This window comes from Rutilus rutilus (assembly GCF_951802725.1).
Source record: "Rutilus rutilus genome assembly, chromosome: 10".
In the NCBI taxonomy this organism is placed as follows: Eukaryota; Metazoa; Chordata; class Actinopteri; order Cypriniformes; family Leuciscidae; genus Rutilus; species Rutilus rutilus.
The window spans coordinates 34,923,557-34,950,741 of record NC_140215.1 but is presented as its reverse complement, the minus strand read 5'-3'; the positions used below and the strand labels follow the sequence as shown (position 1 = coordinate 34,950,741).

General features: G+C 38.3%; 1 protein-coding gene across 2 annotated transcripts in view; it reads right to left on the bottom strand.

Annotated features, from left to right (window-relative positions):
• Nucleotides 1-3,227: 3,227 nt before the first annotated feature.
• chn1 (chimerin 1) overlaps nt 3,228-27,185 on the bottom strand; it is a 39,147-nt gene continuing 15,189 nt past the window's right edge. Inside the window, exons 2-8 of one of the 2 annotated variants that reach the window (XM_084421836.1) lie at nt 19,075-19,152; nt 16,479-16,563; nt 7,629-7,802; nt 7,441-7,518; nt 5,882-6,019; nt 4,970-5,075; nt 3,228-4,269 (exon numbers count right to left, since the gene is read on the bottom strand). In XM_084421836.1, the coding sequence (XP_084277962.1) occupies nt 4,098-4,269; nt 4,970-5,075; nt 5,882-6,019; nt 7,441-7,518; nt 7,629-7,802; nt 16,479-16,563; nt 19,075-19,152 (831 nt within the window). In that variant the 3' untranslated portion in view covers nt 3,228-4,097. Of the gene's footprint in view, nt 4,270-4,969; nt 5,076-5,881; nt 6,020-7,440; nt 7,519-7,628; nt 7,803-16,478; nt 16,564-19,074; nt 19,661-27,185 lie in introns of those variants that run through there. The other variant, XM_084421835.1, reaches the window with a different exon arrangement.

Genomic DNA, 27,185 nt, shown 5'->3' with positions numbered 1-27,185 from the left:
TTTTTTATTTTTATTTTTTATTATGCATTTTCTGAAAAAATATTATAGCTTAACATTTTCTGACATGATGTTTGAGGAAGTAGCATCATAAATCTTTTTTTACCACATGATTTTTCTCTAGCAAAGGAATTTATTTTTAATATTTAAATAGGGAGAGACATTTTTATATTTTATGGGAAAAACTGTAATACTTTACAATAATTTACTCCTACAGCATTTATTAATTTTAGTTAGTTAATTTCAACATTTGTTAATACATTATTAAAATCAAAAGTTGTATCTGTTAACACGTTAATGCACTGTGAACTAACATGAACAAACCATGAACTATATATATATATTTTTACTAACATTAACAAAGATTAATAAACGCTTTCACAACATATATTGCTCATTGTCAGTTCATGTTAGCTAATCCATCAATAAACGCTAACAAATGAAACCTTTTTGTAAAGTGTTGCTGGAAAAACAAACAGGCCTACAGTGCATCGACTATGATATTGATTGTGAATAAAGTGGAGTGCAATGATACAGTATTTGCCAGACAATAATGACCTATTAGCCACACTGACCCATGGACAGGATAATAACAGTATTGGCAACAATGCTTTATTTTAGAGAAAGATGTCAATGTGTAATTAAGAAAGCACACAGAAACAGTGATATTACAAGACTTTACTCAGTCAACTAACTAACTAACTCATGTAGCCTACTGTATGTCCAAGCGTCACGTGACATCGGAGCATTTGAGGCCACTAGAACACCTCAGGTTATTTCAGTATTCACTGTTAGCTTTTGCCTATGCAGCGAGCACGCGCGTGGCAAGTCTGAATCAACGTCTTTCGGCCCAAAGAGAAAGGTTACTTACTTCATGGATCCCACACAAACACAAATAGGCTACATATTCCTTCAGATTGTAATGTGTTATGGCGCTGAGCCGTGGCAGATGTCATTGGCGCGCGTGAAGCATTGACTTCTCCTTCACAGCAGCCAGGAGGACATCTCCTTTCCTTCAGGACACCGACTCTTCACTAATGGAGATGGATTATTAATTTACACAATAACTCTCGCCATAAATTATACTGTTTTGGTCCATTTTATTTAAAGTCAGTGGTGTGAATTCACAACTGTGAAAATAATCTATTCAAACCGTAGGCTATATGGAAAATGATGTAGTCAGTTTGTTAAACAGGGGGACACAGACTGTCCGACTGCAGGATATTTCAAGAGTGTGTGGACTCAGCTTAGAGAAACCATCCTACATTTGATCTAAGAAACCATCCTACATTTGGATCTGCGATAAATACAGAAATGGCAGTAGGCCTAGGCTAAATAATTTTTTTGTTGGAATTTTCTGGAGTGATTTGGTTTCATAACATTGAAAATGTTCGGGGTTGGGCTTTTTGAAAGAAGTCTTGTGCTCAGTAAAGCTGTATTTATTTGATAAAAAAAAAAAAAACGTAATATTGTGAAATATTATTACAGTTTAAATTAAAATAACTGTTTTCTATGTGAATAGATGTTAAAGTGTAATTTATTCCTGTGATCAAAGCTGCATTTTCAGCATCATTACTCCAGTCTTCAGTGTCACATGATCCTTCAGAAATCATTCTAATATGATGACTTGATCAAGAAACATTTATGATTATAATTAATGTTGAAAACATTGTGCTGCTTCATATTTTTGTGGGTATTTTTATAAGGATTCTTTATAGGAAGTTCAAAAGAACAGCAAGTCTTTACTGTCACTTTTCCCAGTTTAATGCATCCTTGCTCAATAAAAGTATTATTTTATTTCATAAGCAACTCAAATAGCACTGACCCCATAACTCTGAACGGTATATATGTTGTCTGAAGAATTTGTATTTTTACATTCACATATGACGACTCTTAAGTTTTCCATGTCAACAATGAGGGATAGTAAACAGCAAAAGGTCACATAATCTAAAACCCTGGCTCATCACGCTTCATGGGATTTTATGAGTGCAACCGTTCCATGGTTACCAGTGGAAAGAACGGGAGTAAATTGAATGGGATTTGAAGGATAGTGACTCAGAAGCCTCAAAAACACACAACCTGCTGATGCTAATGAATGAGGACGTGATCTGAAGACATTCAGTGCTGTGTTAATCTCCTCTGGAGCTTTATGCATGTACAGCAATTAAAACACGTCCGTAAATGTGAAGAGGGGCCGCCGCGGGACCCCTGAGGCCTGCGTTCCTCTCGAAACACATCAGCGTGATTGGGACTGACCTGGAGGACTGCGGGTCTTCAAGTCAGCTGTCACTCGAGATATTACACACACAGAAGCCCTGCTTTATCAAGGTCATGTGCTATGAGCACAAAAACACAATGCACTTCTTATAATTATTCTCAAAATATCCAGAATAGGGGACACGATAATCATGTTCCTTTCTTTTTCAACAAAGGGTCAGTAAAAGGAGGTGGTTTCAGGACATTAAATGAAATAACATATTATTATACCAACCAAATATTACTAATATACATGTATATATATATATATATATATATATATATATATATATATATATATATATATATATATATATATATATATATATAAAGTAATATGTTTATATAATATTATATTAGTAATATTTTTATTTATACTATTATATATATATATATATATAGTAATATTTGGTTGGTATAATAATGTTATTTCATTTTATAATATATGTTATTTAATTATTTTATAATTTAACAAATAAGGACTGACGTTATTTCATTATCATACCGAATATTACTATATATATTTTGTATGTATGTATGTATGTATGTATGTATGTATGTATGTATGTATGTATGTATGTATATATATATATATATATATATATATATATAGTAATATTCGGTATGATAATATATTTTTATAAACATAAATATATGTTTATAAAATATATAAACATACATACATACACACATATATATATGGGTAACAGGGTTTAAAAGTTTATCTTTAATTTAGTTAACACAATTTGTGTAAAAATTTTGGAAGTGAAATGAAATTATTTACTTGTTCCATCATGCTGCAGAAACGCTCCATGATGATGTCACAATATTATGGGATGTTCCGTATTTTAAAGACAATTTTCAAATATAATTGAACAAATAAGGACTGACGTCACTTCAAGTTAAATTTAGTATCGGTGCATCTCTTAACTTTAATGGATCTTTGTTATTTTTATGAATTAAATGACTCAGAGCACAGTACTAAAAGTACATTTTAATAAATTAACTTATTCATGCTCAAATCAAATACAAAAAACACAGAACCCAAAACATCAACCAGTCATGTTGAGAGTGTAAGAAGGTTTTCTAAAGGCAAGTCTAGATCAAGGATTATGAAATGTTCTTCCTGAACGTGTGTGTTCTACAGCAGAAATCTCTGTGTTGGACTCTCGTGTAGAGGTCTGGCATGTGAAGGCAGAACAGAGTCAGACCGACCTGACGGAAGGAGTAAAAAAAAAAAAACCAAAAAATAAAAACAAATCACAGATTTTTGAAAAATCACCGGTGACACTTTACCCGCAGAGCCATACATATGTCATAGAAGATAAACATTCGTAGCATACGCACACGGGAATCACAAACCTCTCATAGTCCGGCAGAAAGAGCAATATGAATGATGACTGAGGATTGTCTGAAGAGTTTATGTATCAAATGAAGAGATTATTACGCCTGAACAACGTCACCGTCTTCATTCACGGCTCTTCAGATAAAGTGTCTCCAAAACTGACAATATCAAATTCACAATGTTTTACAAAAACAAAACAAAAACGGCCGTTTGTAACCGAAGCGCGATCTGTGGGACTCGAGCGGCAGACGAGACGACCATCCCATGATAATGCTGAAGCAGGCCACGCCCACTGTGCGGAGCTCCGCCCCTTCAGCTTCAGCGACCCCCGACAAAAATGGGGAGGAAGACATGCAAGATACAGGAGCATCACCCATCAGACGGGGGGAAAGAAGGGTAAGATCTGCTCCAAAAAATACTGTAATACAAGAGTCCTTCATATTCAAGTCCAGACAAAAACACAACAGTGTCGTGGTGCGTTCACACAACGCCAGTGCCGCTAAAAGAGGATGTCTTCGTTCTTGATGAGTAGCTCCACCACCTGCCTCTGGTAGCGGATGTCGTTCAGAGCCGTCATGGCGTCCAGGTCGGGCGCCCGCATCAGAGTCGGCCCGAACACGATCCCGAGGTTCTCAGCGTTCATCAGGTTATCCTTCTCGTTCTGAGTTACCCTGCACACACACACACACACAATATGTGAGACAAACCATCTTAAAATGCACATACTCCACCGGTCATGCAGACCCTGTTTAAATTACAGCTGGTATTAAGATGCGTTTTGGTCGATCGGATCACAAGTGGACGACACTAAATACAGTGTCCACTTGTCCACTTTCGACCACTTCCAGAGGTAGTCAAAAACACATTAGACCGGATTGCTTTCGTAGTGTAAACGCTCATGTGACCGAATGTGTTCAAACAGCCACAAAAGACCGTCTGCTCTTGTCGGCTGAAGAGGAAAAATGTACCAAGCACAATGTTCTCTCACCATTCCTGATTTCTAACACACACTCACAGCGTTCGGCTGGTCTTGAGCAGAAACTAAAGCTGATGATCTCAGTATGTTTTTCCGTCGTCTTCATGTGTGTTCATATGTAAATTACACAAGCTTAGATGGAAAGATCTGAAAAAGCCCATTCATTCATAGACCCTCCCTTTGAAGAAATCAGGACAGAAGTGGTTGAAACTGGACAAAAGAGACGGATTAAAACACCAGGTGTGAAGGGGAATGTGTCTCCCTCGTCCACTTGTGATCCGATCCACCAAAACACATCTTAATACCAGGTGTGAACGGGGCCTAATTTGTGTTCCAATGTCAAAAGAAACTCCTACAGATGATTGATTTCCTTTGACTTTATTGTAGTTCCTCACCTTTTTAGATGTGCCATTAGATAGCGCAGTGTTTCGCAGTGAGCCGGAGGCAGCAGCTTCAGCGCTTCGTGAAGAGCTTCCAGGCGCTCGTCTGGGTCTGTCAGCTCTGACACAAACAAGCAAACGCGTCAAAAACCGGCAACACTATCTGGAGGCATGACGACACAACTCAACACAGCATATCAAATGTCACATTATATGAGCTGCTGTATTTTCTGTTCATTGTATTTGTGGTCTGCAAGTGTTTCAATCCTGTTACCAAAAATTTGGGCCGATTTTTTCAAGTGTAAAACCCTGATGTCTGCGATTACTTTAAAGGAATGGACATGAAAAGTGCATAAATAAATACAAAAATTGGTAACACTTTACAATAAGGTTCATTAGTTAACATTAGTTAATGTATTAACGAACATGAACTAACAATGCGCAATACATTTGGGTTACACTTTATTTTAAGGTGTCATTGTTATATATTTAAGTTCTGAGTAATATTAAGCAACTACATGTACTTACTATAGGATTAGGGTTTGGTTGAGGGTTAGTTGCATGTAAATATGCATAATTTACTGTTATTACTATGGTAAGTACATGTAACATGTAACAAGGACACTGTAAATAAAGTGTTACCTACATTTGTTACAGCATTTATTAATCTTTGTTAATAAAAATCCAGCTGTTCATAGTTTGTTCATTAACTAATGTCAACAAATACAACCTTTGATTTTAATAATGTATTAGTAAATGTTGAAATTTACAGTAACTAAGATTAGTAAATGCTGTAGAAGTATTGTTATATGTCTAACTAAGGCAGTTAACTAATGTTAGCTAATGACCCTTATTGTAAAGTGTTGCAGGTTTTGAGTTTGCAGGAAAGACACATTCACTGATAGAGAGATCCGGCGTGCGACTCACTGGCGGCCTCGATGAAGCGCGGGTACGCGTCGTACGTGATGACGGGGATCGGAAGGTCCCTGAAGTACAGTTTAAGAGCACCTGTGATGATGTTGATGTCTTCATAGATGTTGACGGAGATGTCTGCTTTCTCTCCATCTGAACACATTGAACACAGACACGTTTAGCTAACGTTAGGTTGAGAGGATTCTTGTGCAGTGTGAAGAAGCTGCCAGTAATTTAGTGTTAAGAAGCCACTAAAATAACAGATAACGGTTTTCTATGTGAATATATTGTTAAAATGTAATTTATTCCTGTGATCAAAGCTGAATTTTCAGCATCATTACTCCAGTCTTCAGTGTCACATGATCCTTCAGAAATCATTCTAATATGACGATTTGATGATAAAGAAACATTTGTGATTATTATCAATATTGAAAACAGGTTAATATTTGTGTGAAAAAACATCCTACTGTAATTCAGCTTTTTCATGAGAAGAATAAATGACATTTTAAATTATATTCAAATAGAAAATTGTAATAATATTCCACAATATCACAGTTTTACTGTATTGAATGCAGCTTCGGTGAGCAGAAGAGACTTTTTCCAAAAACATGAAGTATTCCAAACTTTTAGTAATTTTGTTATATGATTTTGTCATTTTTTATAATTTTTTGCAAATATATCTATTTAGCTTTAATTTTTTTTATTTCAGTTTTTCGTTCTTTTAGTACTTCAACTTATTTTCAAGTCACCGTGAAATCAAAATGGATACTTTTTCTACTTTGGAGTATTGCAGTATTTATTATAAATGATTTATCCGTATAAAGCACATCATTTTATAAATTCATGTGTCCTCATAATCTTTAATCAAAATAACTTCCAATAGCAAACCACAACCATCCAATCAGTTCCCCACGGACAAAATCAAGCCCCGCCCACACGTGTTCTGGTTTGAGGAGCCGTTTCACTCGGATAAACGGCACAATAGAGAAGACTTATACGTTTACGTTTTTCATCTAATATTATAGTACATTTTATTTCAGTTTTATTTCAATTAATAAAAAGGATTTTTTTATATTTTTAGTTTTAGTTAAAAGTAACATCCCTAATGGTTTCTAAATCAATAAAAAAAAAAAAAAAAACAACAGGAACCACTGTACATGTAATCACTAGAAGAATCCGAAAAGATCCTACTGGATAAAACTTTTGTAGTCCTAGAAATAATGCAGCGGTGGAAACCTGTAGAGATCATACTGTTTGTTTCTCTCTAGCGTGATCATATTCTCTCTCACTGTCCTTGTATCATCTAAGAGTCATTATGAAACAGTAATGCTCATGGATACGAACAGATGGGCGGAAATCCTCCCACAAATGTGCCACTTTAACATCTAAGCAGCTCAGACTCTTTCACATTACATAAACCCACAGCTCTATAGGCAAGACAAAGGGTGACCTACAAAAAGCAGCGGTGAGCATGTGTGTGCCATCCGTCAGGATTACACACACAGATGTGTGTGTAGGCATGTGTGGGTCGTGACGGATCAGTCCTGTACGCGATCAGGCGGAACGCCACTCACCTCTGTCGAACGATAACTTCACGTCTTCGATTAGGTCACTGAATCCAGAGATTCGATAGAGACCCTCAGACTTCAAACCTGAGAGACCAATAAACAAAACGTGTGTTACAGCACACATAATGCTCCATAAAAACGCAATAATGTCATAACATTGGCCATGGAGAAGTGTGTGTGCAGTGCGTGATCACCTCGTGACTCGATCTCTCGTATGCACATGTCCACCACCATGGGCCGTTTGGTGTTGTGCGCCTTGACCAGCGTGGTGAGGTCACAGCTGTACACCTTCTTCACGTGCTTCAGGTCCGGCTTGCAGTCGTTCGGCACCATCTTAGAGCACTGCTTATGGACGTTCAACCCGCAGTCTGAGGAACACACACATTTATTCCATTACTCCTGCCTAAACAACACAAGGTCAATAAATCAGCAAATAAAGCGATCAATCCAGCGTGCTGAAATGACTGAATAAGTGTGTGGCGTGTGCGGTTTCACGCCGATATTATTGATCCTGACGTTGATATGCTGTAGTTAAATTAGAGCCAGAATGCTGAGCTTTCGTTCTGCTTAATTAGTGACCTCTCCTGACCCCCGATCAGTGATGTCAGCCGCTCCGATTGGCTGACGGGGATTTCAACGGTGTCACCTTGGCCGATGACAGAACATGCCAGGACTACAAATGGTGCCTTATAAAATATGCATGAGCAATTTCAGGCCAATAACAGCTTCATAAGCCCCAAAAATAAATCTCTGAGAACCCGGAGGAGTGAAGTGTGTGTTATTCACATCAGAGGAGCTAATTGAGGAGATAGTCGAGCCAAAAAATGGAAATTCTCTCATTATTTATTCACCCTCATGTTGTTCCAAACCTTTATGACTATATTTCTTTTGTGAAAAATATGTGAAGAATGTTGGTAACCAGACAATTTTGGTGAATATTGATTTCCTCAAAATATCTTCTTTATGTTCCGCAAAAGAAAGAAAGTCATGCAGGTTTGGAACAACATGAGGGTGAGTAAATTATGACAGAATCAAAATTTCCATTTAAGTACAATATAGTACCAATTATTAAACCAAGGGTTATTTATATATTTAAGAACTGAGTAATATTACTATAGGGTTAGGGTAGGATTAGGGTTTGGTTGAGGGTTAGTTGCATATAATTATGCATAATGTACTGTTATTACTATGGTACATAAAGTGTTACCAAACCAAGAATAATAAAGCAAATGCATATTTTCTCTAAAATAATGCTAATAATTACAGGAAATAAGAGTACTGAAGAAACACAAACTCAGTTGTTTTACTGCAAAGTTAAGGAAATGCTAAGCTAAAAATCTGAATCCATCAAACACAAGCAAAATATGTAAATTGTTATAATTTACACAAAATGTGACAATTTATGCAAGAATAACTGTATGAACATTTACATAAGAATGAGAAAATTTACATAAGAGCTGATGAAGAATAAGTTTATATATATTTTTTTTTTGCTCGTTTCACAAATGAGCCCGAATTACAAAAATAACTCTTCTCAAACATTCCCTCCGTCCTCCATTGGTGGGACAAACCGATAGCTCCGCCCCCCAACTCATGCTATTGGTTGAGCCAATGTTAGGTCAGGCCGCTCAAAACAAACGTCCGGGAAATTAACTTGAGAAATTTTAACTAAAAAAAAGATATATATACTACTAATAATAATAATAAAATCACATATCAGTGTTGACTTGGTTCTTTTACTAAGACCAACCAACCCTTCAACTGCACCCATGCAACCAGTGCAGACAGACTCCAGGGCTCACACGCCATATGCAAATGTAGGCAAATTAGCTGATTAATATATAATGTGGCCTCCTAAATGGGCCAGCTGCTTCAAAGCAAGCACCAGAGAGACATGGATGGAGACAGAAAAAAGAGGAAGACTGAGAACGCAGGAAAATAGAGACAAGAAACAGCTGAAAGAGAGAGAGAGCTCAGGGCAGATGAGTTCAGTGTGAGAGACACTCAAAACAACGTGACCTGGAGGAGAGCGAGAGAGAGAGAGAGAGAGGGGGAGAGGAGAGAGAGAGAGAGAGAGAGAGAGAGAGAGAGAGCGAGAGAGAGAGAGAGAGAGAGAGAGAGAGAGGGGGAGAGAGAGAGAGAGAGAGAAAGAGAGAGAGAGAGAGAGAGAGAGAGAGAGAGAGAGAGAGAGAGAGAGAGAGAGTCCTGCGGGCGACACCAGACCTCATTTCTGCAACATGTGCAGTGCAAGTCTGTCATATAGGCTACATACAATTATAATACGAACATGGCTCGTATGGTGAGACTAATCGGCTAAAATATCGGTTATCGGCTTTCAAAATATAGAATTATCGGTTATCGTATCGGCCAAAATTTTCATATCGGTGCACTTTGAGTCTCTTTTCTGGTTTGTTTTGGATGAACTAGAGTGGTGGACACAGAAATGTTGACGATGGGTCCTGTCTCGACTTTTTGACTCGTTTAGAGTCGCCTTTGACCGCTTCAGAGTGGCTGCCTACGGGCATGCACGAACATGTCCTTAAAACAACCCTTAACGTTCGTTTTCAAAACTGTGCAACTCTCCGAGTGGTTAGTGATGTTCGTTGATGATTAAAAACAAATATATCGGCGCAATGTATGATTTCAATCCGTGTTATTTGCTATAGTGGAACTATTTTTTCAGATACCTCACAACCGTGTATAAACTTCCGCTCGATATTTGAGTCTGAAGCGTCTTTCTCCGTTCCCGGTAGCGCAGTAATATCAACGAGCAGTGAGTCCTCCAACAGAAATCAATGGGATTTTACAAAATGTATTTCGCTACGCTACTTGTTTTGGAACATCAACGAACACCACTAACCAATCGGTGAGTTGCACAGTTTTGAAAACGAACGTTAAGGGTTGTTTTAAGGACATGTTTGTGCATGCCCGTAGCCAGCCACTCTGAAGCGGTCAAAAAGTCGAGACAGGACCCATCGTCAACATTTCCGTGTCCACCACCATTTAGTTCATCCAAAACAAACCAGAAAAGAGACTCAAAGTGCTAAATACCGGATTTATCCTTTAAGGATGATGAAAAGCAAAAACCTATATTAAAATGCATGTGCCATGTTCTTAGAAATATAATCTTTGTATTCACGAAAAAGATTTAATGACTGATGTGTACTGCACTTTTTTTTTTCAATAAAGGTAAAAGCTTCTCTTTTCTTTTACAAACCATGACATTTTCAATCATTAGCATAAAGTTACGATGTCAAAAAAGTCAAATTATGTGATATTTTCTAGAAAATTTGTCTAGAAAATTTCTCTCTACGTCATTTCCTGTTTACGTTCTCCTGTCACATGACAACAAACGACACTGGCGATTGGTGGACAATTTTATTTACATTTTTTTATTATTTTAGAACTGCTTTTTTAATAAATCATAAAAAAAAAAAAAAAAAAGATTATGCCAAACTACTAGTCTTTTCAGCTGTCTTTCATTATGATCAGAGTACGGTTACACCAAACAACTGAACACAAGGAAGAGGAAGAATTCAAGTCGTGTAAACAAGTCAGGATCATATAATCCCCAAAATATAATCTATAGCTGGTGTCTGGATTCATCTTTTTTTAACCTCAAAACAATGTGGCACTAGATTTTTTTCTTCTTCTTTCGACTCCTGGAATAGAATGAAGTCTAATCTAAATCCATGCAAATACACACTTAAAAATAATGTTTTGATTTGTGTGTGTGTGTGCAGCAAAGCCATATAGAAAGAACCATTACGGGTCCCTAAAAGAAGCTTTCAGTGCACAGATTCCATTATTTCTTAGCGTGAAGAATATTTTAAAGAGTGTATATGAATTATCCGCTGACACTCATTGTAAAGACTCTGCGGCGCGTGATTAAAAACGGCCCCTTGAGCGCCTCTGTCGCCGTGAGACTTCAGCCGTGCAGAACTGTAATTATTTAGAAAAAGAAGAGCGAGGTTTATGATAAGGCGGAGGAGACAGGCGCTGATAGAGGGCACGTCTCTAATGCGTTCAGTGTGTGAGCTGAGGTCAGTGTGTGAGCCCTTGTTCATCACAAACACACCTCTGCGCGACCTTTACGCTATCGGGACAGATCAAATATAATAGATTTTCATTGTAAGTGTTATTAGATGAAAAAAAAGGGGGTTTATTTGAAGCCAGTGTTTAAAATGCATTATACTAATTGTTTAGCATCACTAATATAGTTTTAGTTCATATTTTGAATTCGATTTTTTTTTTAAAGATTTTAGATAAAAGGTTTAGTAATGTCGTTGTTTGCTTGTCATTTTTTCCAAGTAAAAAAAAAAAAAAAGTTTAGTTTATTGTTTTTTGTAATTTAAAAAAATAATAATTAAAGTTACTTTTTTTTTTTTTTTTTTTTAAATATGTCTATATAATTTTTTGTTTTTAGTATAGTTCTATATATGTTTTAGTTAAAAATTGAAACTGAAATGTATTTTCAGCGGGGCTCATTTGCATATTCATAGAACCGCATATACTAAATGAGGCAAAGAGTGTAGTTACATTCAACCTATTTTTAAGGCATGAATAATTTTTCACTAAAGTTTAAATATGTAATTTGGTGATCAAAGATGAGTTTTAAGGGATACAGTGGTTGACTACAGGACGACTTTAAAGTTTTAGTTAATGATAACCCTTGCAAAATGCATTATAATGCATTCACAATGTCTGAGAAAACACATAATAATCTACTGTAATTGATTCTGTTCCATCAAATTATTAGAAAATTAATGCACGCCCAAGGAGAAATTGCATCATCTGCACATTCATTTTTCTATATTCAATGGACCAGAGTCAATTACTTTGCTTAAGCCACAGTTACAATATAGACATGCATTTTAAATGCATTTATCTAATGGCATTTTCAGGTTTATCATGTGAAAATGCAACTGGGGTTACAATCATTTATGAAAAATATAATGCATATTATAAAGCATTTCTGAACATAATGCATTAAGAACATGCATGACTTAAAGTCAGTTGTAACCCAGAGGTGTTATAAAGCAAGTATCTTGGACTTTATTCAGGTGCTTTCTCGTCTGTGAGAGTGTTCCAGTCTCCTGAAATTCACACAACCGTGTGACCCAGTGCTGCTACGAGCGCTGAATTTCAATGTGTGCGTGTGTGTAAAGAGCTCTCAGCCTCTCTTCTCATTATAAAGACATGCCAGCTTTGTTTTCAGCCTCTGCCATGATGCCTGGGCCGAGGGGGGTCTCTCTCTGTGTGTGTGTGTGTGTGTGTGTGCTCTCTATCCTCTCAAGAGGCAATGTGGTACAACATGCCCGGGCACTGGGGCTGGCAGACACCCAGCACACAGCTCCCAGTCTCACTCTCTCACACACAAAAAGCAAAGAAAAGAAGAAAGCATGTCAGATCGCAAACGCTGAATGCAAATCTCTACATCAAATGAGATTCAATGCCCTAGTTTCTGGTGGCATCACAGAATATAAGAGAGAGAGAGAGGTGGAGAGAGCAAGGGAGGTGGAGGGAGAGAGAGAGAGAGAGAGAGAGAGAGAGAGAGAGAGAGAGAGAGAGAGAGGGAGAGAGAGAGAGAGAGAGAGAGAGAGAGAGAGAGAGAGAGAGGAGAGGAGAGAGAGAGAGAGAGAGAGAGAGAGAGAGGGAGAGATGAGAAAACGAGGTGGATGCAAGTAGCGTAAAAAGGGTCTCAGAATAAGGGATTTTGAACACAAGCTGCTTTCAAAAAATAGTTTTCATGCATTATTCATCAAGTCAGTTCATGAAAACACATGTGTCACTCACATTATCGTATAAATAAATAATTAAAACATCCACAACCGACCAACCACAATATCATTCCTTTAAAGAACAAAACTGAATTCAACAGAGATAATGTGTGTGTCGCCTAATGTGTGTTTAAAAACATCCTTTTTTGCACCGAAAACACAATTAACGGACATTTTCTTTTAAAATCGTGTCTGCTGTAGTAAAGAATAGCATATATAAATAATCTGCTTCATCATGATGCCAGTGTTCAGTCTGTTTCTTGCAGATGTAGGCCAGGCTATGTTCACTCCGTCCACACGCTAATCAGCATTCACATACTCCTCTTCCAGAGTGAAGGGAACACACTGACCTATATGAACTCCACACACACACACTCTCGAACACGTCGCACGACACACACTCACGCACACGACACACACTCATTATTATTGCTTGCTTTTAAAGTAATGCCATATATGGCGTAAATATAAAAATACTTGAACGCTATATGAGTGGAAAGTACCTAAAATACTCAGTGACACAGACGTAGGGTATAAACCACCGCATTTGACTTCCTTTGTTTATTATGGTGTGAAAAAAGTGTGAAGCTTAAGTTAATGAACTGTTTGTAACCAACAACAAAGGTCCTATGAAGAGGACGTGTGTAAACCACAAGCGAGGGTAAAGTAATGACGGCTACAGTGACGAAGGGGAGAAGCGCTAGACGACGGCAACAGCGTACACAACAGCTCATGGACCAGATGGGATCGCAATTCCTCAAAAAGACTGAGGAGTGAAGCTCCTTTATAGTTTAGATTATTTAGATTATTAACTCTTTTCCGCGCCACTGACGGAATTAATCCAGCTTTCCGTGTTTTCGCTGTTTATTCGGTAGGGGGCGCTATTACACATCTTCTGAAAGAGAACTGAATATCCTGATCAAAACACATGTGAAGAAGAAGCAGAAACAAGTGATAAAAGTGTTGCTTGTACACATTGCATTTTTCACTTTATTTTTAAAGAAAAGAGAATTTTTTTTTTATTATAATTTCAGAGACAGCCGCCCACGGCTAAAAATAACTATTGTACTTAAATGTTTAATAACTTTTGAACCGCTAATCCAATCTGTGTGCTTTAAAAAGTTTCGAAAAGAGGAGATTCATCGTGTGTATGGTCTCATGGTGTCGTGTTTGTCCGAGTCGGACGTTCAGAGGCACCGTAGTGAATGTGATTGCTTCATCACGTTTTGATCAGCATTGATTCTTCAAAGAAACCCATGCGGTTTGTTCCTCTGAGCCAATCAGAAATGATTATTGATGCTAAGTCCCGCCCCCCTGCCCAGATTGGTTGAAACTATCATCTACTCAACCAATAAACATAGGTTTTGTTTCACAAGACAATTTTCACAATTGCTGTCTCTACTTACTGCTGCACTATGTGTTTGGCGCTTATGTTTATATTGAATATTATATATATATATATCTCAGTGGCGAGATACGTTGGATGGGTTTCACGTTCACTGCTTAGTTGCTTACTGCTATGACACATAGCAACACAGCTTAAGTTTTATATATAATATAAATTGACATTTTTATTGAAAGTAGCCAACATTTACCTGTTGATGCTTTTTACAAGCACCTGTAAAAGCAGTTGAGTTGTATCTGATTTGTGTCAGGCGCGACGCGCGAAAGGGAAAAAATATGCTGTATTTTTGTAATTCCACTAGGTGGCGCTAGTGTCAGAGAAACGACATGCTTCTCTTTAAACGGTACGGCGTATCGGCTGAGGACACCAATGAGAGTAAACCAATGAGAACGCAGGACAGTGATGACGACACATAACAACAGAGCGTAAACCAATGAGAACGCAGGACAGTGATGACGACACATAACAACAGAGCGTAAACCAATGAAAACGCAGGACAGTGATGACAACACATAACAACAGAGCGCAAACCAATAAGAACGCAGGACAGTGATGACGACACATAACAACAGAGCGTAAACCAATGAGAACACGGGACAATGATGACGATCCATAACAACAGAGCGTAAACCAATGAGAACGCGGGACAGTGATGACGACACATAACAACAGAGCGTAAACCAATGAGAACGCAGGACAGTGATGACGACACATAACAACAGAGCGTAAACCAATGAAAACGCAGGACAGTGATGACAACACATAACAACAGAGCGCAAACCAATAAGAACGCAGGACAGTGATGACGACACATAACAACAGAGCGTAAACCAATGAGAACACGGGACAATGATGACGATCCATAACAACAGAGCGTAAACCAATGAGAACGCGGGACAGTGATGACGACACATAACAACATAGCGTAAACCAATGAGAACGCAGGACAGTGATGACGACACATAACAGAGCGTAAACCAATGAGAACGCAGGACAGTGATGACGACACATAACAACAGAGCGTAAACCAATGAGAACGCGGGACAGTGATGACGATCCATAACAACAGAGCGTAAACCAATGAGAACGCAACAGAGCGCAAACCAATGAGAACGCGGGACAGTGATGACGATCCATAACAACAGAGCGTAAACCAATGAGAACGCAACAGAGCGCAAACCAATGAGAACGCAGGACAGTGATGACGACACATAACAAAACAGTGTTAATGTTCATAGTGTTAATGTTAATTAGCAAGTCCACGAATGGCTTGGGTATGCAGAGCATTCGCAGCTTATGGACCGCACGCAAGTAGCTTTTGCTTCACTGTTATAATATAACAATGTTTCTATTTACTTCCTGTACTTTTGTGGACAACTACATCTACATTGTCAGTAAATAAAAAACCCACCAGTTTTAACTGAAAAGCACCTATAATAATAATGTAATAAATGGCCATAACTTGCTTATGGACTAGAACATCCAGGTATAACTTTCTAAAGGGAAAAATCCAAACTTCAGGAGCTTCTGTTTGAGTTCACAGTATAAATAAAAAAACACCAACATTTTAAATCTGGTAAATTCATCCATTTTCAGACAAAATAAATGTTAAAATAGGGACTTTAAATGAGATAGTTTGAAACTTTAAGTTCTCCTGTGTAAAATTATATATATATATATATATGAATGTATGTAAATATACAATACATATTATAAAATATAATGAAATGAAACTGTAGTAATAACTACGTCATAGCATAATAACTACGTAAAAGCTATGGTAATAGGTGAAAACCTGATTCCCAGGGTGAAGTTTGCATCGGGTGTGTGTGTGTGTGTGTGTGTGTGTGTGTATTTACCTGCACATTTGACTCCCTGAGCGATGAGTCCCCACATGAAGTTGGCGCAGTACTCGCACCAGTGTGGCCCTCTGAAGGTGTGCACCTGCGGGACAAACACACGACACGTGAACACACTCCTGCTCCCGTGAGCCGCTCACACCTGCTAATAAAGATGAATGCGTGAGTCAAAGCTGATCTCAATTAATCAGAGAGAGAGAGAGAGGAAAGCCCAGCTCTCTCGCTCGCTCTCTCCAGGTTACAGCTCGTCCAATCAGACGCGTGCAAACGCTCGTACGGGACACCCCAGTAACACCACGACCGTCTTACAGTAGATGATGAAATCAGTGTACATCAAACTGACATCAACCCGAGAAGTGCCCTATTTACATATAAAAGAGGCCTGAGGAAGATAAATGATTTAATATTTACAGAGCTGTGGGGATTTGAGCGGTTTATGGAAAAGAGGACAAAGAAAAGCATGTGGTTTACATGATTATCAACAGAAAGTCTTGTTTCTTACTCTTAACTGTAGAACTGAGTGTCGTCTCTGGTTTCAGTTTACCTAAAACATTGATGTGCTATAGTTTCATGGTCCCCTTGTATTACTCTGAACTCTTTCTCTTCTATATATTTCTTATACAGTCAAACCAAAAATTATTCAGACACCACATGTAATTTTTGATCTTTTTTTACTAGTGTGTGCAGGACACTAAAGTTCATTTATGTAAGTGAGGATAGCAAAATAAAGCAAACTGTGACATATTATAAGCAAAGATCCTTCATACAGTGACTACCAGTAACATTTATAAAAATGTGACACTTTGACCTGACCATGTGTTTTTACTTCAATTGCTAATGGACCTTTTTACACACAGACTGAACAAAATGAAGCATTGCTTGGTAATTGGTATTATCTAATTGTGTAGTTAAATTTAACAGCTGAAAGATATTCAGCATAATTCATGCGTGAGACAGTCTAACAAAACCAGTGAAATATCAACTGATTTCATAACTCTGAGTTCTTCTCATATTTTATTAATAGCGAATAAACTGTGATAATGTGAGAAATGTTGAAGGTGTCTGAATGCATTGTGGTTTGCCTGTATATACATGCACCCTTGTAGCAGGGTTTATTTACTGTAATGCAATGCTTACCCTGACGATCTCCATGTTTCTAACAAATATAACTTATCATTAACCGTCCTGCTGATGAAACCAGCCAACATCCAGTATCTGAGCATCTAGAACGGGGGATAACCATGCGACAAACAGGAAAAAAGCAGGCGTGAGGGAAAGAAAGGAGCAGAAAGAGCTGTTTGTGGAGTCAGCAGTCTGTGAGGTTGAGGACGTGAGGGGGGTTCTGGGACGGGACGGCAGGACTTGCTCATGATACAAGCCAAATGAGGAAACACTGCTATGTGTTTACCATCCCTCTATCAGTTCCTAATCTCTCCATCTGTCACCCCCGCGCTCCCTTTCCTCTCCAACACAAACAGAAGATGCGTTTATTCCATTTGTTTTTTTCCGAACCTCTGGCCTTAAACAGATTCACGGTTAACTCCTCCAACGTCTCCTGAAACCTGCGCCGCTGCCACGGCAACAGCACTCCCCTCGGGACGCGTTTAAATCACATTTGCATAGCATCCCACGACACATTTGCTTAAAAAATGACATAAGATTGCCAAAACATTTAAATGAATCATGGGCAAATTGAGACCGAATCGAGACCATTTTGAAAGAATGCAAAAAAAAAAAAATGTTGCTACAATCACAAATAATAATATTATCAACATTATTTACCAAAAATATTAGTCTCTTATCCCATTAGCAAATAGCTTTTTTCTTGTTTTAGGCACAAATTAAACTAAATTAAGCTAGCTTTATGTATGAAACAAGAAAGAAAATTACAAAAATAAACTTCAAATTCTTTAAAATTTTACTTTTTAAAGACTTTTATAATGTCACAAAGACTTAAAATGTACAAAACATTTCAATTAATCAGAAAAATTTAGACCATTTTGAAAGAACGCACAACAATGTTGATGCACCACAAATGATAATATTACCAATATTATTTAACAAACATATTACTAAGTTTATTTTCTTATCCCATTTAATTCAAGCGAGCTTTATGCATAAAACAAGAAACAAAAATAAACTTAAACTTAAAAAATTCTTTAAAAAAATCAGAAAATTTGGGCAAAAATTTGTGAAAATTTTGGAAATAAATTGTAATATTCCTTTTTTTTTTCTTTTATGTCACAACAACATAAAATTTACAAAACATTTCAATGAATCACAGAAAAGAACAGACCATTTTGATGAAATACAAAACAATGTTGATACACAACATATAGTAATATTATTTATTGGTGATATACCAAAAAACATTTCCACGTGAATTTTTTTCTCATCCCATTAGCAAATAGTTTTTATTCTAGTTTTAAGCACAAATGCAAAAAAGAAATCCCATCAAGTAACAAACTTTAAATTCCATTCCCCCCCCCCTCAAAAAAATCTGTCAAAACCCCTTTTTAATAACGTCTTCATGCCAACATCAGTTCAAGTAAAATGATCCAATGAAAGCAGGCCATGAGGCTCAGCGGGTCCTTACCTTGAAGTTGTGGACTTTCTCGTACTTGGGCGCGCGTTCACTCTCCTTCAGCGTGGCTCGCCGGACCAGCGACGTGAGCTGCGAATAAGCAAACAGTTTGAGAGGTTGCCAGAGCGTGGCGGGAGGTTTCTGAGGACTCATCTTCATCCCCAGAGCCGCCGCCACCATGCCCTGCTCCTTCCCCTCCGCCTTGGCCTTGTGCACCAGCGACTTCTCCTGCTTACGGAGAACATAGGACTCGCGGGACGGCATCTCACACTCCAACCCCACGCCAAACACACCGACCGAATAAACTCTGCACAACTCCGAGGTCTTCTAACAGACTCTACTACATCTTCTGCCAGAGATCTGATGCCGGAAAAAATCTATTCAATCGCCAATATGACCATCCAATTAGTCCAAATAGAGTTTCTTCAACGGATGTATGAAGCCCTGAGTGTGTGTGTGTGTGTGTGTGCGCTTCTCCCTGGGCATCTATATGCAGATGAGATGAGTTGTTGAGTTAATCCTGTCCTGCCTGCGAGCTGAAGATATCCTCACTGGAGCGCTGCCTCAAAGAGAGAGAGAGGGGGCGAGAGAGGGAGGACCCAAACACAGTCACACCGAATTACACAGCTCAAATCAGCCAATCCCAGCAGAGCTTTATCAGTGAGCTCACCCCACCTTACAGCAACCAACCCCCCAATCACTGCATGAGTGGGCTGAGAGAGAGACAGAGAGAGAGAGAGAGAGAGAGAGAGAGAGAGAGAGAGAGAGAGAGAGATAGGACTGTAATGAGAGGTGAATGAGTCACGGATGAGCTCTGAGCTCATTCTCCTCTAATAAAAGCACACGGATGTACCATAAACACAACCCACACTATGAACTAGGGATGCACGATTTAGGCAAAAAAAAAAAAAAACTCCAATTGCGATACAAAAAATCCAGGTTTGCTGTGCTTGTTTGTACAGCTGCAAAATGTTGTGGTTGTACATCAATATAAAATAATAATAATAATGATGATTATTATACTAAATGAAGATACTATTAAAATATTTCACTGTAAAACCCCCAAAAAAGATTATTTCAGAAAAAATATTGTTAGAACTGTAAAACTGCATTACTAATATTTATAGATGTCTATTATAAATTTTCAAATGATCAACCATTAACCATAATAATAATAATATTATGATATATATTTTATTATTTACTATATATATTTAGGTTCTACCTCTTGTACACTCGATCCTATTCCAACATATCTTCTAAAAACTCTTTTGCCCTCACTTATTCATCCTATTACTCACATTATTAACAGATCTCTTGCCACTGCCTATGTCCCGCTTAATCTGAAAGCAGCGGCCATCACTCCAATTCTCAAGAAGTCCGGCCTCGACAACGCCATTCAGAACAACTACAGACCAATATCGAACCTCGCTTTCGTTGGCAAGCTACTTGAGAAGGTAGTTGCGGCACAACTGCAGTCACACTTAGAGAGACGTAATCTATTTGAACCACTACAAGACAGCAATTTGTTAGGATAGGTGAGAATCGATCCCGTACTGTCACTATTTCTCATGGTGTACCTCAAGGTTCTGTACTTGGTCCTCTTCTATTTCTCATTTATTTGCTGCCACTAGGCCAGATCATCAGACGGCATGGTCTCAACTTTGATAGTTACGCTGATGATATTCAAATTTATTTCACGATTAACCCCAACGCAGCTTGTCCACTCGCTTCTGTTATCTCCTGCCTTCAGGAACTTAAAACATGGATGTCTGATAACTTCTTACAGCTTAATGCTGGGAAAACTGAAATCCTGTTAATTGGCCCCAAATCAAAGAGTTTACCCGGACATGACATTTTTTTTTACATTGATGATGTTCAGATTAGGCCTTCAAAAACTGTGCGGAATCTGGGAGTTTTGTTTGACCCCACGTTATGCTTTCACTCACACATCGGTCAGACTGTTAAATCATGCTTCTTTCACCTGCGGAATATTGTTCATATACGCCCCTCTCTTAACTCTGGAGATGCTGAAACTGTTATTCATGCTTTCATCAGGGTTCCCGCGGGGTCTTAAAAAGTCTTAAATTCTGAACTTTAAATTTAAGGCCTTAAACCGTCTTAAAAACAGCCAGATTTTCATCCGCGGTCTTAAATTTAATTTAGTCAGGTCTTAAAAAAAGATTTTACCCTCGTTCATTTCCAGAAACGCTGGCTGCAGAAAGTTATTACAAAGTAGCAAAAAAGTATCGAAGTCACTCGCCAAGAGGTAGTTCACATATCGCGTCTTTTTCGCGCTCAAGTTCATTCAAATGTAGGCGCGCGGTAAGTGCGCTTTATAATTCAAGCGACGCGCTCGTTTTTTTCCAGGCGCAGCGACATGAAAAAAGACATGAAGGATGGGGGTGCACCCAAACACTACGGGTGTTTTTCTCTTCTCCGTAAATAAATCTTGTAGCAGAGCTACAGCAAGCGTTTTTCGGCGGTGGAAATCCATTAGCCACTAAAACTTTTTTGTCATTGTGGAGAGCCGCAGAGCACGGTTGCATAGCAACGACACGCCACGGGAAAATCGGACCGAATTTTACTATTAATAATAAAAGATATTGTAGATTGTAGAGATTGTAAATGTCAGTAAATCATTTTTTATAAAAAGAATGAGTCAAAAAAGATAAATTAAAGTCTGAAATATGTGAGGTTTATCTTTTTATAAAAACCTTTTTTGTCAACTTTATTTGAACTTGTACATGTTAGTATATAACATCTGGCTATCATTTTTAATCAGATTATTTTAATGTTTATGTTAGTGTGTATTGATGCTAATTTTATTTGTTATTTGCTGTTTTTCGACATAAAACTTGGTGAATTGATTTCATTGTGTAGTATTAGTACTTTTTGAACAGGATTCTGTGATATCACTGGTAATTTTTGGCACTATAATAATTAAATGAAATGTTCATGCCATTTCATCTCTAGTTATGATCAACTAAAATCAACTAATTATGTGTTTTAACAGTAGGCCTATAATATGCAAAGTACAATTTTCTATTAAAAAATTATATCTGATTCTGTTCTTTTCTCTGACACGCGTTGTTGGGTCTGGAAGGTTACTAATGTGATTGCTTTATCTGTAAATTAAGTTAATGCTTTTTCAATTACTGAATTCATTGAAATAAAGTTAATTCTTTGATTTGAATATTTTTTTTGGCAATGCGTCGTGTAGGTCTTAAATTTCAATCTTTATGGTCTTAAAATGTCTTAAATTTGACTAACTGAAACCTGCAGGAACCCTGTTCATAACTTCCAGATTGGACTACTGTAACTCCTTATACAGCGGCCTACCCACCAAAGCAATACATCGCCTTCAAATGGTACAAAACTCTGCTGCTCGAGCACTTACATATAATAAAAAATCTGCACATATTACCCCTATCCTTCATCAACTTCACTGGCTTCCTGTGGTCAATCGCATCCAGTTTAAACTATTAGTCTTAGTTTATAAAGCCTGTCACGGTCCAGCACCTCAATACCTCGCTGAGTTAGTGCAACCATACCTTCCTGCCCGGACTCTTAGATCTAGCAACGAAAATGTTCTTGTCGTTTAAGCCATCTACTGTGGGTGGTAGGGCTTTTAGTGTTGTAGGCCCTAAGCTATGGAATAAACTGCCCCCCAAATCTTCGTGCCATCAACAACCTCCAGATCTTCAAATCAAAACTTAAAACTCATATATTTACCATGCTCAATAAATAATCTTCAATTCTGTTCAATACTAGACTGTGATTGGTTCACAGTTTTTTCTATAGTGATGATGAACTGACCAATCGATGTCCTAACTACATCTTAGACGTGCTAGTTTCATATCTCTTGTTCATGCCAGTGATTTCAAATCAATATTTCATGTCACATGTTCAATGAAATGGATGTGTCATAAAACATTAAAGCCCCACTATGTAGGATTTCCGTTTTGGTCAAACAACGACCCCTAGAGTCGCTGTGGACTACTTGTATTTAACGTTACTGTCGTAAATACCACTCACGCAGAGCAGTCTCTTCACTCACGGCCTGATCCCCTCCCCCCTGTATACCGGTCCCCGTTCAGTCGGATAGAAGCTGTAACGAGTGGAAATAAGGTGTGGCCCCTTTAAGAGCTGCGCGCGCCCTGTTTAACTTTCGGCAGTCTGTATTGTGTGTGCGCCTCGAACACCCCGTAAGCGGGTTGTTTCTGTTTGACGCTCATTCTTGTCCTATTTTTGTCTATCAAGTAATGCTGTGGACGGTAGAACGTGTGACAGACAGTTACACGAGTTCGATTGGGGAATAAACACAACGCGTTACAAATCGTCGGACATCGAACAAGCACAGCTAGCCTCCGAAGATGTCTACTAATCCATCAACAAGAACGCCAGGTGCTTGTCCGAGTGATATACAATATAAGCAATATACTTACAAGTCCAACAGCATGTGAGGACGTGTTGGGGGAAGTGAGGTAGCCTATGCCGTAAAGCAGTCGAATTTTGTAGTTCTTTTTGTGCGCGGGTGTTACTACCCGAACCCCGAAGTTTAAAAGTACGATTAAAAACTATACAAACCCCGTCAGGCTATGGCAGACGTGTCATTCAACCTATTTTAAGTCGATGTACCATCACAAGGATTTTGGAAATATATTATGAAGGTTGAAAAGTTACTTAGTGTTACTTTAATAAAACACCAGAATAACATTTAAACCCAATTCTTGGACACTGGGATACATCAGGTTTACTGTGTGTAATCAAATCTACGTCCTGCTTTACAAACGAGCACGAGTCTTTCCTCTCAATCACACACAACACGTGCGATTCTCCAATCCGCCTTCATAAATCACAATGACAGCATCAGACAAACGATCCCAAAGAGATCAGCCAGAGATTATGTCTGAACAGTCTCTGTTTATGTGCTATTATTAATCTGTATATTAGTGACACACTGATATATCGGCCAGGATGATTCATTGGCTGATAATTGCCTGATGTTTTGAAAGGCATCGGTCAACAACTGCGTCTCTAAGGTTCATTTTAAGGAAATCTTGTGTAAAAAAAGCGAATTAAAATAGATCATATACACCACAGTTCAAAAGTTTGGGGTCGGTCTTTGTCTTTGAAAGTGAGTCTCTTATGCTCACAAATTTGATTCAAAATACAGTAATATTGTGCTTTATTATAGTTTGCATGGGCAAGCACCACTCCCGCCGTTTTAGTAAAACGTAGCAATCTATTTTTGTATTAATTAACCATGGTGCATGTGTGAAGATCTTCAAATCTGAACTCTTTAATTTGCAGTTTGAACTGAATTTTAATTATATCGAATACACTCTTCCTCAATCTTCCTCTCTTATCTCAGCTGGATTCTCTTCTCAAAGCAGTATGTTGGATCCAGACACACACACACACACACACACACACACACGCTTCTCTTTGATCAATAGAGGACCGGATTCTCCCCAGCACAGAGAGTAAAGTGCCCAAACGTAGAGAGACCTCCCGCCTCTGGCTTCTAGATCAATAAGCCAAATGCAGGAAGAGAACATGAAACCGCTGGAGCAAAGATGAAACGCTCCGCGTCAGAGTGTCCCATCTCTCCGCAGACCTGAAGGACCTTCACACACACGACTGTTACCTGTTCCAGGTGTGTTCAACATGGCATGCCGGGTCATTTCACACACACACACACGCCGCTTCGAGGACCGTATGGACAGTGTGTCTGGCAGGAACTGGGCTTTCTGTCCGATCTCTAATTGACATGATTGATTTTTCTGCTTTCTCAAATGTGTCTGGAGCAAAACGGCGGTCATAAATGGGCGGAGGCGAAGAATGGCTAATTCAAGGCCATTTCCTTTCTTCTCCCAAAACCACACAAGTGAAAATCCATCCGTCTGTGCGATCCCTCATTCAGTCTGACACACAACACCTGATGGGTCTGCCATTATCTCAGCCAGAGAGAGAGAGAGAGAGAGAGACTAGCACAATTTGTTCACATCATATGCTGATCTGATGTTGCAGCTTTATCACTGTTAAAGGTGATGTAATTATTTCATTAAAGGGGTCCTATTATGCTTTTTTGCATGTTCATCTTTCTTTAGTGTGTAATGTTGCCGTTTGAGCCTGAAAAAGCTCTGCAAAGTTACAAAGGCAGTTCTTCTCTATATCAGTGTCAGTGTTTCTGAACTCCCTGAAACGCCTCCATTGTAGTCTTGAGTTTTCTTCCAGGGATGAACACGTCACAATATTCCTCACTCCTCATAACTCTGCCCGAGGTATACGTAAAGAAGGGGTTAGGCCCGGTTGAGCTGCATTAGTAGTGTGATTTCGCCTTGTCCAAGAGATGCTGTTTTGTCCACCCTGAATCTAAACCCTCTTTTTTCAGCTTTCCTAAGGCGGACTAACTTAGCACTATTCACACTATCTTTAACACTATTTCTCAGCAGTGCAACTGCAACCTTTTTGTTGTGCTTTAATTATTTCCTGTAATTCAAACAGTAGAGTGTTGGCGCTCGCAACGCCAAGGTCATGGGTTCGATTCCCAGGGAAAGCAAGAACTGCTAAGAATGTAAATGTGTACCTTAAAATGCAATGTAAGTCGCTTTGGATACAAGCGTCTGCCAAATGCATAAACGCACAGACACTTTCCAAAAAATTTGAATATCATGGAAAAGTTGATTTATTTCCATAATTCCATTCAAAACGTTAAACTTCCATAGATTATAGATTCAGGGCCCACAACTTAAACGATTTCAAGTATTTAGTTGTTTATTTGTACATAATTAGGGCTTCCAGCTCATAAAACCCACGAAAACAGGATTTCAATTTTTTTTGAATATTACATGAAATCACACAGTAATTACACAGTGATACCATGGTCATTGAACCAGGTTTTGGTTATTTTGGCAGTGTGGGCAGGTGCAAATCCTGCTGGAAAATGAAGTCGAAGATCTTCGCAGTAGTGAACGCGCCAGAGAGAAATGCACATTTCGGATTACATAGTTTTCTTTCGTTTTGAATTGTTCTGTTTAAAAATATGATTTCAATCGTTCTGTAGATAATAGATATATTTCTCAGGTCTGTGAGGCAAGTAGGCTATGCTGAGTTTCGTTTCATTTATGAGACTAGCTCAAGTTCAATCGCGGGCGCCTCCGTGTCGTTATATCTATTATCTATTATCTGCTATCTGCTTTACTTATTATTTATTAAATCCAGGCAATTGGTTGATGAAACATTGATTAAAATTAAGATACAATTAATACAAAACGAAATTCACTTAGAAAGGCTTTGTGCTTTCTGTTTGAGGTCTCTGTGGAAGTTTTAAAGCAGTCTCTTTTAGTGCCGCTTTCAGAGCGCTCACGTCCGTAACCGAGAACTGTCACTGTTTTTCCTCATAAATGCGAAATTTTATGCTCTGTGGAGAGCATAGTAGCTTGGAGAGTTTACATTAGTAAGCTACAGGACATCGTCTTTCAAAACATGACCTGCACGAAAGAGAAAAAAAATTACTGCGTCATTGTACCCAGCACTTCTGAAAATGCACTTGTGAATGCGTCTCTGTCCCCAGCACATCTCAAAGCAAACTGACGCCCATGCTCCAAATGCCTCCACGTTAAGTTGCTGGCCCTCATGCACGGTCGTCACGTGCACATAGGAAACACGCCACCCTATCGGCAAGGCTCATCGGCAGAAATGATCATATTGGCCGATACCGATGATGGTAATTTAAAGCTTTTATCGGCCGATACCGATGTTGTGCCGATATCATCGTGCATCCCTAATATGTACATGTTTTAATATTCAGACCACTTCTATTATTGATTGCTATCAGGATGTGAAGAGAGTTTCATCCAGTATTACGAAAAGCGTTTATAAAACAAATTGCCTACCCTACCATTAAATACAGCTCTATCAACATCTGGACATGCTGTTTTCATGATAAATAATTGTGACTCATCCCTGAGTTTATAAAACACTAAAAAACAAAAATCACATTTACAGCACCACACTCGGGGCAAGACATTACCGATGATTTAAAAGCAGTGATTTCAAGCACACCTCTTTTCTAAAGCACTTACATCAATTATTCAGTAAAATGACTTATTACC